At 35.5% G+C, this 18,620-nt stretch overlaps 1 protein-coding gene across 14 annotated transcripts in view; it reads left to right on the top strand.

Moving 5' to 3' along the window:
* The window catches only part of LOC149773691 (uncharacterized), a 166,198-nt gene that overhangs the window by 144,427 nt on the left and 3,151 nt on the right, over nt 1-18,620 (top strand). For all 14 annotated transcript variants that reach the window (XM_089946154.1, XM_089946166.1, XM_089946165.1 and 11 more), the window contains one exon: nt 692-1,371. In XM_089946154.1, coding sequence (XP_089802280.1) covers nt 692-1,371 — 680 coding nt within the window. The remainder of the gene's footprint in view (nt 1-691; nt 1,372-18,620) is intronic.

The following is an 18,620-nucleotide window of genomic DNA, read 5'->3' as shown; positions in this document are numbered from 1 at the left end:
AGCCATTTTTGAGATACTCTACTTCCTTGAACCCACATGTCTACTGCTATGGGAGGCTAGCTCTTCTTCCTAGCTGACTATTGGTATTTCACCATCATCATACTGCAGAGCAGCTATGGAAGGTGTACATGCCTGACATCAGTTTCAAGAACAACACAAGCCCGAAACACCTAGTTCACAAATATATCCATATCTATAAATAGTAAACAATAATAGCTGAAAAAGTCACACCATAGCCTTAAGTTAAGAAATTTGCCAGGGGCCAATTTACGAAACTGGACCCTGCCACCTTGGCCTTTCAGTTTTGCTTATATCCAGGTATTTTTGAAGAATTTTGTGGATTGCAATCAGATTTAGTATGAGGCTTTAGATAAAGAAGACCTGGTTAAATTCATTTTTTACAGTTTTCCAGCAAGATTTTAATGTACTTTGACTTCCTGTTTGACTTGTATATTCAGCTTCAATTACCAATCAAGGACTTCATGGGGATTAAAACCAACTTGATATAAAACAGTGCACTATGTAACCCATTTTAATGGCAGTAATACATTACCTGCTACTATTGCACTGCTTTCCTTTTTCAGTCCAGTAGTAATAGGTAAGTATTGCATGATTACAATTAGTTTTACTTCTTTTTTCCCCACTACCCAGCTACATTTTGGAAACTGATAAAAAGTTATTCTTTTTGTAGATGGAATCACCAACAAGGATGACAAATGCTGCAAGCAAAACAAGTTTGACATCAGAGGAGTCCTCAGAAGAGAAGGATGAGGGAAGTGACAGAGAGGAACGACATGAGATCAAAATTGTAGAATCCTCATTAGAGGCGCCAAAATTCAAGTCCCCACTTCTTCAAAAGCTTGTTGACAACAAGATGCAAAATGGTGATTCTGGGACACCAAAATTTAAGTCTCCCATTCTTCAAAGCATGATAGGAAAGAAATTTGGCTCACGCTCAGGATTAGACAAAACTGAGGACTCAAGTGCTGATATGCAAACAAGGAGAAGTGGTGTCACTTTGACACCAAGTCAAGAAGACCTCTTAAGAGCAGGTGAAACTGAGGAACTGGAAAAGCGTTTAGAGGCAAATGGTAAACAATACACTATTACTATTGTTGGTGCAGAGGAGACAGAAGAGCAGGTGGAAAGGGGTGTTTCTGATAAAACTGTGATAAACTCTTCCCTTGTGAGATCAAACTTGACTGTCGATAGTGGTGTTTCTAGTACTATGTTAGGATCTGATCAAGATAGAGTTATGGACTCGTTCATGTCTCTTGGCTCTTCAATGGCTGGCTCTGCAGTATCTTTCAATGGTGTGACATCACATAATGGGGACCTGCATGATAGTGACAAGGAGCTTGTGGACTCCAGGTAAAACTTGAATGTTTTGTACAGACACACAAACATGTCCACAAATACTAATAATAGCACCCTTGCACAAAAGGAAAAGGTTCATATTCACTTACAAAGACAATGTCAATTTGCAACAGTTTTCTCTGAGTTTAGCCATTAGTCATCTGCTTCATTGTGCAAAATGTTGAAAACATTTTATTGTGGTTACAGTGTGTTTAGAAATTTGTGTTAAAATTTTGTGAAATTTCAATTTTGAGAAATTAGCAGTTTTCAATTTGGGAACTTTGCATTGACTCTTACCACATTCTAATCATTTTGGAGTTGTCTGTTGATTGTAACATGTAATCAGGATGCAAATCATTCAAACTACAAAGATGCCAGTCATTCATTATTTTGTAGAAGTACCACAATTGTTTTATGAAAATTCTGCTTTCTGAGTTAATAAAATTCCAAAATCAATCACAACCTACTATTGCAGACTGTAATTATTTTCAGACTGCTTTGATACAGCCAGGATTCAAATGACATAACTGTTATTACAGCCAGGATTCAAATGACATAACTGTTATACAGCCAGGATTCAGATGACATAACTGTTATACAGCCATGATTCAAATGACAAAACTGTTATACAGCCAGGATTCAAATGACATAACTGTTATACAGCCAGGATTCAGCTTAAGTAGCAGCAGAAACATAAAAACCTTTAATACATTTCTATGTAAACATGGTTAAATATGAAGTGGACAGAAGACTCTTTAAATTTATGTATTTTATAATTGCAGATGCTGTATATTCTATATTTTTAACACATTAAAACTTCACCTAAACCTTTTTTATATTTTCATTATCAAAAATACTGTTTTATTGAATGCCCATGCAAAGGTTTTACAAATTTACTTTCACAGATTACAAACACTTACAAACTTAATTTTAGAAAGGTAGACTGTTTAAAATCTTCTTTCATGTCATGCTTAGAAAGAGATCTTTGGGTCATAGGGCCTGTATAGTAATGAAAACAAAAACATTTGCATATGCAGAATTGTTTTATTAATACAGGTAAAACACCTCAGGATACTGCTGCTCTCATATAGTGTGGATGTGGTATTCAATTGTCCAATTATATTGTAGATGTGGTAATTGGCTGTCATCTTATATTGCTTCTATATTGCTGTCCTCGTGCATTGTGGGTGTGATATACTGCTGCCCTCTTGTGTTGTAGGTATAGCATTTCAGAGCATGTGAATCCTTCAAAATTTGTACATATTTGTACACATGGAGAGCAGTGGTGTATGAAGACTACTGCAAATTAGTTTAAAGTCTCACATATAATAATGTCCTTTGCTTAATATACAGATATAGTTTTTTTTACTAAGGAACTTGTTGTGACAAGTGAGGTGACTGGTAGAGGTCTCGTAGCACCTGCCATGACAGGTGTTTGTTCAGGTATGCAACTGTTTTACACAACGGAGTACTTTGGCTTGACATAAATGGTTGTTAAACTCAATTTGATTGGCGCATTGCACTCTGGAACAACCATTCTGTAATAGTTTCAGGATAAAAAATTTGTCAAGAAAGTTTTATAACTGTTTGTTTAAAATATGGGCTACCTAGAAAACCCAAAATGGTTGACTACCAAGATGATTCATCTTCAGATGACAATTTCGTTTGGCAAATAATGACTGGTGATAGCAATGATAAAAATAATTTTTTAACTTTTGAAGTATCAGTTGGAAGAGGTTACTGGAAATACCATTGAGTGATTGGTGATGTAGAATGCAAATGTGATCTGCATGCAAGATGGACAAAGTGAGACAGCTTGCCAGTCAACCACATATTTAGCTATATTTTGAATTTAAATGCAGAATAGGTGGAATACCAGGCCTAACTAAAATAAAGGCAGTTTAAAAGGGGAGTGCAATTTTCATTTGTTTTCTCAAATAATTTAGCTGTCGGGGGATATTATGCTGCAAAACTGCATAGCACTCAAATGGTTCAGATAAATTGAATAAATAAGAATCTAAAAGAAATTTACAAGTAAGGATATTCATATGATTCAGAACAAGCAGACTAGCAGTGATGGACTTGATACAGCATTATAGAACAGAACAAAAATCTGGCATGGTAGTCCTCGAAACATCGATTTAGAAGTGAAGCTTTGGCAGAGCTCATGTTAGTATATAAATCTTATTTGGAGCAGAGATGTCCAAGAGACATTACCTGTGGGCTGTGGAAAATTGTCCATAACAACACTAAAGAAGTTCAAGCAGCAGACTGAAAGGGCTTGTCAGCACATAAAAATGTTCATACATATATAAGGAACAGATTAACCTCAGAAACCATCAACAGGTCAATGTTTATAGAACTTGAGGAGATATCTTTGTGGATATTGATTTTATTAGGGCTTTAATAGAATGGAACAGCAGAAGAAAACATGGATATTTGATTGTTAAGTAAATATTGAACTTTGGCTGTTTCCTCCTCATCTATTTTTCCTACTCCTCCTTATTTTTGGCAACAAGGGGGGAAGTCCACCATTTTGATAAAATCCTGGCAGCACCACTGACCGTGAGAAAAATTGCTAATACAACCAGACATACAGCCTGGATATATGCATCAAATACTTTTATAGGATCTGCAGTGATTAAAATACTGTGTAGTGGCTTTTGAAATTGAATGCTTTTCTGTAAAGGTTGCTCATCGAAGGTTAGTGAAATAACCTTGTTTTCAAATGTAAATAATGTAGTTTAAAGAAATTTTTGTCAGCATTATCAGTAAATCAGCCTTATGTGTGATATGTAATGTAGAGCACATCTTCTTCTTGTCAGCTTTGGCCTTTTTCTTAGCAATGCCATATTCGATGTAAAAATCATTCATATTTTAAGAACAAAATTAACAGAAACATTTAACTAAACAGTCTTAAGCACAGACATGAAAATATACATGTAACAGGAGCAGGTACCGGTAGTTCTGCATCACTGACAGCCACGTGCATGCTTATTTAGATGGTTATAAATTCAGGATATGTTCACAGTCAGTAAATTAAAATAAGCCATTGGCATGTGTAACATAAAGGCTGCACTTGCAGGCTGTAATCAGACATAAAAAGATGGCCACATGATATAGGAACTGGCAGTCTCACAATCAAATAAGAATTATGTTTTTCATTCAGTATCATGTGCTTCTTTTTAAACACAGAATGTTGTATATATACTTGTAATCAGAAAGTATTAATGTCTGCATCATGATTCTAATGGTTGACCAGTGAACATTTTTCACTCATAAACACCAGTGTTTAGGCACAAGTTGGAACACTGAACACAGCTGAATTTTAGGTCTCAGTTTTAAGAAGGACACATGAGTGATGCCTGCATGCAAATCCAAAATACCTTGATAGTGTTGCATCTTTAGACAGAAGGTGTTACAGGTTGCTGTCATCATTAAATATTATCTTTTATATTTATGCAACAGTATGAAAGAATCTTTTAAGTTCTGATTATCTGGCTGATCAAAGAAACCCAAATACAAACTCAACAAGTTGAACTTAAAAGTTGTCAGCAGTTAAAAACTGCCTTGACCCTTTATGTATATGTTATGTTTAACAGCAATTTTAACCATTTTACATTTTTGGTACACATCTATTATATGTGGAAAAATTTAAGAGTAAAGTCTGATTGTTATAGCTGTGTAATTATTTTTCACAGAAGAATTTTTTATGTGCTTTAAAATCTTGAGAGAACTCGTTCACCGTCATGTCAGTGAGGCTGCGTGACCAAACGTAGCTGCCATTTCCCATACTCAAAATTTACACGTTTTTCGTCTGCGTCTACATCACTAAATCGTCTGAATTTGATAATTTATAAAAACTAATTGCTGCCTGCATCAATGTCAGAGCCTTTACCGAAGTTATTGAATCTTTCATAGTTGTGATTCTAATCATGAAAACTTCGTACGTACTGAATGAAATCCGCGACCGCCATTTTGGAGAGTGGAGATTACGATCCAGTTACTTTAAATAGCAGATATCGACCAGTGCATAAACAGCGACCACATGATCTGACATAATTGTCATTCGCAGAAATGAATGTAGTATCTAATAGGGGTTTTTTCCCCGAAGGTAACGCTACAAAAACAAGCTCAAAATGGCTGATGTTTACAGCTTGCATCAAAAGGCGCTTCCATGCAAATGGAGTAGAGGCATCAAAAGGCGCTTCCATGCGAATGGAGTAGAGGCGTCCAAAGACACTTGCATGAGGTAAAGGGTTAACTCATTCGGCCCCGATCCCATCTGTAGGCGTGATCCGGTTTCTGCATTCAATGGTCGATCCCGCCTGTAGTCATAAATTGTTTACTGCATTCAATGGCCGATCCCGTCTCCAGGCGTGATGAATGTGTTAGATACAATGTCTCTGATTGGTTAGAAATGGTTTATTCCAAGAACTAAACAACTATTAAACCAGTCAGAAATGATTTTACTTTCATTTGTGGAAATTTAAATTGTTCAGAAGCCAAGGGCTACAGTTTGAGAGCGGTTTAATTACACATGTTCTGTTTATAAAAAATTGTAAATGATGGCAGATGGAAAAGGGATTTTTGATGAGAGCAAAAAAGTGGAGTTTCTCAGGTTTGGTCTTGAACATATTGAGCAAGCTGAAGAAAGATATGTTCAGCAGTTGGATATTTTGTGAGATTTAGATTTGGACATAGATGTTTCTGAGATTGAATCGTCCGAAGATGAAGATGCTGACAGCGATGATGATGGAGTTCTTGCGGATAAATGTTGCACATAATTTTGTAAATACTGTACAAATAAATTGTGAAAGACTTCAACAAATAGGGAAAAAATTACATCACTGTGTTGACAAATTCATTTGAAATAAATGGTGAAAATTACGTGGATTTTATTTGAATATAAGAAGAGAAATCAAGGTAAGAGTGAATGCATGTGCACTATGTTTTCAAACAGGTAAAAACTCTGGGGCACAAGCAGCTAGACACAGCTTTGTGCTTCTGAGGCATAGCAACAGAGATACTGAAAACAGTGTTCCGGGCCGAATGAGTTAATGGAATGTGGTTGATTTATCATTTACTCGGCCAAAGTATACTTATTGTGCATATACAGGTTTAACACTAGCTTTTGCTGACTTGACCTTATGACCAATTGAGCTGGTGGTATTGTATGGTGCATTGTCTGGTGTCCAGCATGTCACCCTTTAACATTGCTGTTATCAACTTCTCAAACACTGCTGGGCCAGTTTTAATCATACATAATAGGAATATTTATCATGACATTTTCTGTCAGACTTGTAGCAGTAGCATCCAAAATGCCTATTATCAGTTTCTTATTAATGGCCTGGCCAGTTTTGATTGGATTTGGTAGGAATGTTTCTTAATGCATGCTGTATCAAATTATCTCCTGGTTGACTCGTATAGCAGTAGTGTGGCTACCTTAACCAGTTAAAAAAAACTGTGTTTTCATTTTTATAATGTCTGAGCCAAATTTTAATCAAACTTAATTGAAGTGTGTCTTAGGACATACTTGTTAAAAATTGTGTCTGGGGTGACTCCACTAGATATTGTGTCACTTCCATAGCAACCCTATGGAAAATCCATTTCAGCTTCTCCAGAACATCAGAGCAAATTTTGATCAAACTGGCTAGGAATGTTTGTTAGGACTGTTATTGTCAGACTTTTGTCTGAGGTGGTTTTCCTACAACACTGCAGCCTCCATTGCAACTATATGTGAAACCGACTTTAAACTTATTCTCCAGGAAAGCTGAACAGGTTTCGATCAGACTTGGTCAGAATGTTGGTTAGAATATGCTCTGTGAAAATTTTGTCTGGAATAGCTTCCTTGGCAACCAGGTGGAAAACCTTTTTTAAATTTCTTGTATTGAACAGCTAAGCCAGTTTTGAACAAACTTGGTGGACTTGTTTTTAGGACCAATATGTCTCCTCCAGTGATGATGTGGCTTCCATATCAAATATAAGGAAAACTTCTTTTCAACTTCTTTCCAAGCATGTCCATGCCGGGTTTTGATTGAACTTGATATGAACATTTCTTAGGACATGCTCTCCAAAATTGTGTCAAGGTGGTTCACATAGCAGTGGTGTTGTGGCTTCCAGATTAATTGGGTAGAAGCTTACATATCATAGTTATCTCCTATCAAGTATGACTTGTTGCTGCTACATTGAAACCCTCCTGTAACATTCTTTGTTATAACACAAACTCGGATATACCGTGGTCATGGTATGGTTCCAGATTATTTTTTATGTCACCATTTGCTTCATGTATTGGAAAAAAACTTTACAGCTTGATTTACTAATTTGGCAAAGTGTGTTTTACTCTTGAAGAAGAAAAATTTGTTTCTTGCTTATTTTTGAAAGATGTTAGCTCATAAAAAGCTGATAATTGTTAATCTTTTGAACCGTCTGTCTACAATAAAGCCGATAAGTATACTTTGTGTTTTTCTTCAGTGTATCCTGTATACAATCATTGTACATGTACAATGATGGTAAACAAAAGGCAACAGATATTTGCTCAGTCATCTGACATGCACAGCCACACAATACAGATGTCTAAAAAAATATAATTCTCACTTTACTTTATAATTCAATTAATTTATCTACCTTTTTAAAGGTAAACAATAGACCACCAATGAACATTCATTCAACTGTCATACACTCCTGTATTGGTCATTGCCACATATATGTATCCACCCCCCTTACATGTTAATCGGTTTTATTTTCTAGTTAGATATCAGTTTCAGATCACTCCCATATACATAGGCATTAATAGAGATGGGTACCACAAAGTTTTTTACCACTGTGGTTTTGAAAATAATGTAATAAGTACCACAGCATACCACATTTGTTAGAGCCAGTGATTTGCATTTTTGGGGCAGGGGACCCAAGATTCTTTTTAATTTCCAGCCCTAGCAACCATCTTTATAATAGCTCTTGTACCAGTTAACGAATCTCTTCAAATTAGAATGCAAGATGAAACACTTTTGCATGAAGCTGCTTCACTGTATGTGGTTGGTTTGTCAGCTGTGTAATCATAAATTCCTGGAAATGTCAGAAGTATAATATTTTGATGCTCCAGAATCATGCTACATTACTAGTGTGTCACAAACTTGTACTTGGTTCTGCAATCTTCAAGATGTTGTGAAGCCATTCCACCATATTTGTTGAGGCAACCTTAGTGAAAATGCGATATAGTGATCACATTGGCATACATTACCACATATCATTCTGTACATTCTTCCATATCTAGATTAAAGTCGGTGTTTCAAGCTCATTGATATAGTTTTTTATGTCTGCCATATCAGCAGAGCATATTTTGGTATGACCCTATTTATCCATCTGTTAACCTTCTATCCAGCATTATAACTTCATTTATACAGCATGTCCCTCAACCAATCTTAGCAGAAAACTTGCATTTAGGGTAAGGAAGAACCCTTGTGTTTGGGGTTAAAAGGTCAGAGGTCAGGTTACTGACTGAAGAGAAATGGTTTCAGCACATTAACTTTTCTTCAGCATCAATAGTTGCTAAATGTTTTGGAGGGCTTGCACTTGGGATAAGGAATAATCCTTTTGATTTTGAGGTCAAAAGGTCAAACTCACTATGGCTGAAAGAAGAAGGGCTTCTGCACAATAACTTGAATTCTATCTATACTTTAGACCTGGACTAGACATAGTGAATGGCATACATCTGTAGTGAGAAAGAAGGTCAAACAAGTTGGAAATGTCTTTTGCATAATAATTTTAGTTCTAGACCACATACATTCACCAAAATAAGAGGAGGGTTTGCACTTAAAGTATGAAAGAAATCAATATTGGATCAAACAAAGTCGAGGTCATTATTGCTCGAAGAAACGTGTTTAGTAGAAAGACTTTTATTCTGGAGTAAGTTCCAAGTCCAAACTTCGTGGATGGCTTGCTTATAAGGCAATAAAGTAATATTTAAATTGTGGGGTCTGGATGTCTGACATGGGAAGTCTAATAAGAAAAGATCATTCATGCACAGTAACATTAGTTAAAAACTGACTATCTTTACATCGAGATACCTTGATTAATAATCTTCAGTCAACTATGCCCTAATCAGATCTGCCAAGCTTTCAGACAATGTTGGGTGCTTTATGAGATTCCAAAAGTGTTTTAGGTCCCAAGTGTATGCGACCTTAAAAAGTGATGTGTGCAGTTAAGAACAAGTTGCCTACTCGTATAAGACTTTTGAAAATGACTGGAAATTCACATTGGAGTAGAAGAAAATCTTAGTCTTTAAAGCATGTAATGCACTTTTGAACAGAAAATAGTTAGTCGACTTAGCATTCTCAAGTATGATCATGCACACACACACACACACACACATACACACTAGTATGTGCACAGACTTTTATAACAAAGAGACAGACATTTAAAAAAATGCATAGGACAGTGGAATACAGTTTTAGAGTTTGCAACTGTAGTTGTTCATATAGGGGATGACAGGGTTTGGATTGAAGGTGATAACAAGTGTCATTAGAATTCATTTTTGCATTCATTGAAGACTGATGGTACTGTAGTTCAGATTTCATGAAAGATTTTGTTCAATTTTCCTCTGCATAGAAAATGATTTTTATGTATCTGCACAGCTTTGAGGAAGTATCAATCATGCAAATGGGCCCTAGTGTTATGTATATCTATATTGTGTCTTCTACTTCAGGTGCATCACTGTAGATTGCATATGAGCTATGAATATGTGTTTACAAGTTTTACAATCATCGTTAATAATAGGCTTGTCCGTTAGTTTGGTGCTAATTTCCCCATTGGATGATTGAGTCAGGTGGGTTCTCTTGTGACATGAGGTGTTGTGAAATGTGTCAGGTGGGAGGTATTGTGACATGAGGTATTGTGAAATATGTCAGGTGGGAGGTATTGTGACAGATTGTGTTGGAAGATATTTTGATGTAGAGCCATAGTGTATATACAGTATAAGGCAAAAAGCCTTAGACAGTTAATTCATTCCTGTTTTCATATTTCCTATGTTCTTGTTTTATTATCAGAATGCAGATGTGTTTCATGCTATGTTTGCATATAATTTGAGAGGAACCATTTGTTGACAACTAAAATATTAATTTGTGACTATTGTGAATTTATTGAAAGGGGTTCTGGACAATGCCATTGTGTTAAATTGAGACTGATGGAACGTCAGTACATTTGATGGCCTGGAATTCATTCAGAACACTCTGTTCCTTTGGACTTGTGTAGAACTTTTAGGATTATTTTGAATTTAATCCATAATACTGTAAGCTCTTTTTACATTTTCATTTTATTACTTAGAGAATAAAATTATTTGTTAAGGTTTACAAAACTTGTTGGTTTTGCTCTTTCAGGTACTTAGTTTAAGACCATATTATTGTAACACTAGTTATAATGTTTAAACATGTTATTTACTTTTGAGATTGAGTTCTGTATTCTTAAACTGACTCAATGCTGGGTATTATTACTAATAGTACACCCAAAAAATACAAAGGGGTCAATTATTTAATTTCAGGGTGGAGGTTGATGTTTATTAGAAAAAAATTCTGGCTCACAGATAGCTTCAAAAACTATTCTTGCTCAGGTGTGTGGAGAAAGAACAATTATATCTATTATATTATTTAAAGAAAAAAAAAATTAGAGGCAAAAGAAAAGAAAATCGTAAGCCTCCACCTTTGTGAAAATTAAATGGTTGGTCCCCTTAGTCAATATATTTGCATCTTGTGCAAATAATAAAATACTTCCCATTGCTGCTGCACTTGACAAAATCAGACTCCATAACCAGAAGGTCTAACATTTTGTTTTGTTGGGCTTTGCTCACTTCACTTTTGGCTCATCTTTCCCATAATCTGTCATGTTTTGATATTTTGCCTTTTAAAATGAATACTACTTCCAAACTATTTCACCTTAAAAGCAATGTATAAAGTAGTATCCAACTTAAAAGAAACATTGCCACTGTTAAAGAAATGGTCAGTTATCTTTAATAAAGCAGTTTTCAACATTATTTAAGAATCGCTCTGGTGGCCTAGTGGTTAGAGCATTCACTTCAGATGCAGGAGGTCATGGGTTTGATCCCCAGCCGAGTCATACCAAAAACTTATAAAAATGGTACTAGCAGCTGCCTCACTTGGTGCTCGGCATTAAGAGGTAAGTGTTAGGACTGGTTGGCCTGGTGTCAGCATAATGTGACTGGGTGGGACATCATGCTACGTGTCTGCGGCATGATGCCCCAGTGTTTAAGACATCACTATAAACTGCCATACTGCAGACATCGTAGCGATATGACTGAAAATTTGTTAAAGCTATGTTAAAAATCCAAATCACACACATACACAAATTATTTAAGGCAACAATGTGTAATAACTTTTGTTTCTTCAACACGGGTCACTTTGATTTACCTAACTTTGAACAAATTATTTTGTGTACTTTACCTGTGCAGATTGGTGTTATCCTTCTTCCACAAAGCATTCTTATTGCAACATGACCCTAATTATTGTGTCAGTTAAGTAATCTGTGCAGTAGTGGTTGTTAATCTCTGACTGACTTTTTAATTGCCGGTATGACAATCAACTGTATTATACAGGTTATATACATATAGTGTGGTGTCAAGAAAGGTCTGTATTTTGTTGTGGGGTTTAACACTATTTTTCAGCACACGAATATGCACGGCGGCCAGTATTTATCTGTATTTTGTTGTTTTTATTAGGATTATTGAAAATCTTGTTTATCAAACACAACTGTGTCAGGAAGAGTAAAATATGCTTTTCACGATACCTGTCATGTCATGACTGGTATGTCTACTAGTTCCTATATAGAGACCTATTAAAAATGTGACATTCATATAATCTTGTCACTTTCAAGCTAAATAAAAGGCTGGTTCAACAACAGAGGATCTTGTTTAAATTTTAATATAGTGCCACAAGAACAGTTTGCATGTTAACCAACATTTCATTCTTTTTCCTGTTTAAATTACATCATTGTTAAGTATGGACAGGTTAGCTTATAGTATGGTCTTGCATACATGGTCATCAGTTGTGTGCTGTATGACACAACCTTTTCACTTTCCACAACAACAAAAAATACTCATCAGAATTTTTTTTACAAAGCATCCTGACATAGAGAGGTTTGCTTGCTTGATGATGGTCCACTATGGAATTGGTCACAATAAACATTTTTTTTAAAAATTATTAAAAAACTTATAAAAATTTTTCAACAGAATGTAACCAGAATTTGAAAGATCTGTTATGATAATAAAATAGATAATTCTGTCCATGATGATTCAGATGTTCCTAAAAATGACCATAGCTTTGAAAGATTGCATAAGTTTGTCATGTGGAAACTATATGGTGCTACATAATGGCCATAATTGTTAGAAAGAAGAAATAACTTTAAATGACTTTTCAACAGCAAAATGTTCAGCAAAAATATACCATTTGACAGACCCTGAAATTATATAAAAAATAATGCTCGTCTACCTAAAGATTTGTCCATATTACTAAATACATGATGCATGTTGAAGAAGCTTCAAATAACTTTTTAAAAACTGCAACTTTGGAGAATTTAAACAGCTTTGATGAAAGTATCCAAGCATTAAGACCTTGCACGTTTTTTTTTAACAAGAATATCAGTTCATTAAATTTTAAAAAAATATTATCAAAAATAACAACCATGAGATCATTTCTTTTTTTAAAAAAGCACTCAACATAATTTGGACAAATTTGACAGGGGGCATCCAGGTATAAAGGCCTTTTGAATTTTGTGAAATGATTTTGACTTTTCTTTTAATATGGCTGCAGTTACCATAAAATAAAAATCTGCTAAAAGATGGGTGGAAAAATATCCACTACCAGTTTTAGTAATCAAATTGTATGGAGATTTAGTGGTTATAGCTATTTCAATGCAGAATATCTGAGTAATTGTCATGACACTGCGTTTTGAATTATGTCTGCCTGATGAGTGATAACAGAGATGCTTTTGCCTCTGGTTTCTTTGTGTGATTCTTTAAGAATTGATCTTCTAGTACTGTATTAGGCTGCTCTTAAACACTATGCTATTGATGCACTTGTGGTGTAAAAAAAATATTACCTATATTCTTAGCTTGCTTGTATAGTCCATTCCACCCTCACCCACTCCATTTAACATTTAAATGATTTATATGGGTGGGGCAGCCTTAATTGTATTCACATACATGTTCACACTGACCTGTTGTGAATGTTTACAGTGGTATGAATAAAACTCCTTAGCATATTTTAAAGTCTTGATTGTTTTCATGGGATTTGCCTGGAGAATTTGTTTTCTTGTAGTGTTTTGAGGGGTTCTGACCCATTTAACTTTTCTTGGTACCTTGTCACATGTTGTGAATACACAACTTGATGACAGTATACATGGGCAGATGATAGTTATCTGTCATGTATACACTAATCCTGTCACATGATCTGTCCATTACATACCTGGCTGGGTTAGCCAGGCATTGTTACCCTCTATGCAGAAATTGTGGCTTACTTGTACATACATACAATTTATTTATATATGGGGACCATCTCAAATGGTTACTCATAGATTTGTCCATGTGGGTGTGTATTAATGTGAATAAAAGGCTATTGTGTGACAATAATTTCTATTGTGTACTTATTGTCAATATCATGGTGCAAATATTTGTATGGCCGTATTTAACATAGAGGAAACCTTTTGTATTGGTATTTATGGCCTCTTAAAGAATGACGTGTTTTGAAATGCCCCCCTTAACAGGTATGTGACAGGAAATTGTTTAGAGCAGGCTTTTTGTAGGCCTATGAAGCATACTTGAATTAGATAGGGTGGTGCATAAAACACAGATGGAAAGGGAATTGTAATACTCAGGTGAGTTAAAAATGCAGAGTGTATCAGGAATGTAGAACATGAAGTGTACATTGAGACATGTAATGGCTGTTTACTTGTATTAAATGTAACAAATGTACCTTGGCATTTATGCTGGCTAGAAAGGGTTCATGATGACAGTTGGACTTGACAGGTACAACCTTGACTACACAGTTTTACACATTACAAGTTTGCATTTGCATCATGTCTAAGGTGGTTTTCTCCCAACAATACTTCTACTGAATTAGTATAGAAATTGGTTGATGTTTGTTGTGCCTCTCATGGTGGTTGTTTAACTAGGATCACTGGCAATGTGACAATCCATAGATCCATCAATAGATGTGATTAAGGTCATTTTGTATAAAAAAAATTACTTTCCTTTTTATTTTAATGTCATTTTATCCCCATCCTGTTTGTATTTAGTATATAGCTTGCAGGTGGACTCAACATGCAGGCCATGTCCAGCTTGTGAACTTTGTTTTTATTTCATAATGTTTGTTTTTATTTCATAATGTTCATAAGGGTAAATGATGGTGGAGGTGACTTAGGTTTGATGTTTTTTTGGTTAACCAAAGAGTGTAATGACTATGTCTGTTAAACAGTACTGGCTGATCTATTTTTTTTTTTCTTCATATTTATTTCATGTTACAATTTAACATGTCCCTAATGGAACATGACTTTGTGTCAGATGTCAATACCAAGTATTGATGAAATGCTTTTAGAAATATGAAATTATATATTAATGACTGGCTTTTTTTTTTTACTTGAACAGTAACCAAATGATTTATTTCAGCCCATGAAAATTTAAAATCATTGCATGTTTCTACTTGTGTTAGTATCCATTTGATTATGTATGTTTATAAAAGAATAACAAAGATGGTTGGAAATTTCAATGTTTTCTTTGAAGAAAAAAAGGGATAAGTCACAAATTCAGTCCCGTGTTTGACAATTTTCTCAAGAGAATGTGATGTATTAGCATATCCATAGGCACACATTTATATGTGCCTTCATAATTATGTGGGAAGAATAATGTGGTTGAGTGCCACTTTGCATGGCTAGTGAAACAAAATGGCAGAATATGTTAAGTGTGCACATTTTGTGACATCATCTAAAAACAAGGATTGTATAACAGGCAGCCAGATCATGATCTATGCTGTTCTACCTTTGATTTTATGTGGACAGTATTAACACAGATGTGCAGTTGTATAACAGGCAACCAGATCATGATCTATGCTGTTTGTTCTACCTTTGATCTAACATGAATTGTGCAGACACTGATGTGCATTTTTACAACAGGCAGCCAGATCACGATCTGTGCTGTTTGTTCTACCTTTTGATCTTGTATGAGCAGCACAGACACTTCAGCCAGGGTATTACTATTTTATCTCTGTGGAGAGGTGACTGAGTAACGGTGAAATTTTTATGTGGAGTGACACTGTTGCTTCACATCTTGTCTGCTTGGATCAGATTTCCGTTGTGTCATGCAGTAAAATGTTCTTCATTAAATTCTAATTGGTGGTTATTGTTTGTTCCAGTTCAGGGAAAACCACCAATTAGAACATAATGTAGATTATTCACTTTGACACACCAGAAGTATAGGCATCTAAACTCAGTCCAAAATGATACAAAACATACAAGTGGCTGTTAAATGATGAGCAAAGTATTTAAATAATACATGGAAATAAGTTTGAATTTCTCCTTTATGCTGATATATGTTGTGAGTGACTAAACTTTATGGCTGGAAGAAAAACTTGAAATTACCTTAGGAGGGAATTGACAAGAGGGCAGATTTCTAATCACATCAGTTTGTGACCCTATATTAATTAGTAGAAAGAGAATGGTGGTGGGGTTTTTTCACTGAGAGAAATGAGTGGTTGTGCTCATGGCAGTTGTTTTACATCTGTAAGAATTACCGTGTGAGGGATTTGGTTGTTAGTCATCTCCACTTTTGCATCCATACCTGTCCTTGCATGAAGAAATTACTCTGTGGTTGTGCTCATGGCAGTTGTTTTACATCTGTAAGAATTACTGTGTGAGGGATTTGGTTGTTAGTCATCTCCACTTTTGCATCCATACCTGTCCTTGCATGAAGAAATTACTCTGTTTCTTCTGATGGGGGGTTCTTTGATTTTTTTTTAAAGATAAAATAGTAATGTGTTCCATCCATAAGTGAATACATGAAATAGGTATGCAATGCAAAACGAATGACTGCTCCGGTGGCCTAAGTGGTTTGAGCATCTGGCACAGTTGGAGGTCGCAGGTTTGAACCTCAGCCAAATCATGCCAAAGATTTAAATAAATGGTACTAATAACTGCCTTACTTGGCACACAGCACTAAGAGGTTAGTGGTAGGACTGGTCGGCCTGGTGTCAGGATAATGTGACTGGGTGGGGCATTGTGCCGCATGTCTGTGGCATGATGCCCCTGTGCTTGACATCACTATCAACTGCCACACTGCAGACATCATGGCGATATGACTAAAAGATTGTTAAAGTTACATTAAAATCCAAATCACACACACACACACACACAAAACCCAAAGGACAAGGTGACCAATACTAATCCTGCATCTGATCCAAATGGAGAAGCCTCAAATGGCCAAAAAGGTTGAATTAGAATCATTGACCTGTTCAATAGGCAGGGAGGAACAGTAACTAGAATAGACCAAACGATGGTCAGTTCCTTTTTACAAATATACCCAAATAAAGTAGTTTGCTGAAATTTCAAAGGAAGCAGATTACCTTGGAAGCACTGATTGTTATGAAAACGTACTTAGCATATGGAAACAAAAATCAGTCTCAATCATGCAATACAATTTTTTGATGTCGCTGCCACAGTAAAAAATGGACATTTCTTTGGTTCTCCAAAGCTCTCCTTTAGCAATGTCTACAGTAACACATGCACCCTTCATCAAAGAAAGCTGACTATATTCTTCAATAAAAACAAAGAACCTTTCTTCAGAGGAAGTCAGTACCAAACTTAAATAAAAGTAATGGAATCTGAAGGACTTCTGCATTTTCCAATGTGACTGGAACATGTTATCTATGCTGTGAAAGTTTACTTTTTGCAGGGAAAATGTTTATCCTTATGAACACTACCAACGGCATCTTAAAACGCAAACTTTTACCAACTTAGGACGTGCTGAAAAGTAAATGTGCTGCATCATATGTTACGTGATTGTGCTGTTTTTCCACTGAATTCAGACCGTCATGACCTGTGACAAAATTATTGAATATTTTAAATCTGTGTGTTTGTGCATATTTTCGATGGAATCACTTGTATTGTGGATTCAGTGTATGTGATGAGATTCGTGGGTAAGTATATAGTGTTACTCTATTCATGCTATACATTAGATATGTATATATAAGCAGTAATAATACACATATATGTACCAATTCGTGGTTCTCTAAATGAAGTAAAATATTGTATATGCCTTCTGTTTCTCAGGTGTATTTTTCATTTAATATGCATCGATTTAAGATGGTAACTGTGCCAATGAAACATGTATTTTACTGCTCACATTTATTACCTAACACCACCCACCCCCACCCCACAAATCTTTTGGGGTACATGCATCATTATCTTCAGCTAACTTACCTGGTTGCTTATAACACGGTCGGGTGCTTTGGCTCCCAGCTACCGTGTTATAGCAGGGTCACACTGTAGCAGGTGGTCTGGAGTATTTTTGTTACTTTGTCATTGTTAAGAATGGCATATGAAAAGATGACATGTCTAGGTCTGTCTCTAACTGGCATACGGGAAATACAACCAGTATGTTGACACGCATGAAAAGGCACCATCCTACCTTATGGCATGGTCCTCTTTCTTGTTTATTGTCCACTCACAATTGCTATTCTCAAACACTGTTCAGAAGTCAACAGAATTTGAGCAAATTTGACAGAAAGCATCATGGCATTAATCTTGTTAAATTTGTTCCAGTCCATCAGATATGGCTACTATTATTAAAAGCAAATTAAGAACTTTATGCGACTAAGAATTTGTCCTTACTGTACGCTTATTTCTCTGTACTTTACATTGTCAGAATCGTTCAGTATATATGATATTGCACACCTTCATGTTGCATTCACAAGTATAAAAGAACTACTTTCTATTGTAAACAAACAGTGGACGCAGACGCCAGCACTTTTGATTTGTAAACAAATCATGTATAAGCATGTAGTAGGTGCTTTACGTTTTAGTTGATTAAATTTGTTTCTGAATGAAGTAAAGCAGATGTTTCATGGACTTCCACATACCAGCTGCTTTGACACATTCCGTGTTAACTTTTTTGATACAATGTTTCAGATTTAAGCTAGCTATACAGTAGACACCAGAAAGGGTCCTTACAAATAACATACAAGTGACAAGGCATACACTGTCTTCTTTAG

The sequence above is a fragment of the Sinohyriopsis cumingii genome, unplaced genomic scaffold, assembly GCF_028554795.1.
Source record: "Sinohyriopsis cumingii isolate HCF-2022 unplaced genomic scaffold, ASM2855479v2 utg000622l, whole genome shotgun sequence".
NCBI lineage: Eukaryota > Metazoa > Mollusca > Bivalvia > Unionida > Unionidae > Sinohyriopsis > Sinohyriopsis cumingii.
This window is presented reverse-complemented; position numbering and strand designations above follow the sequence as displayed.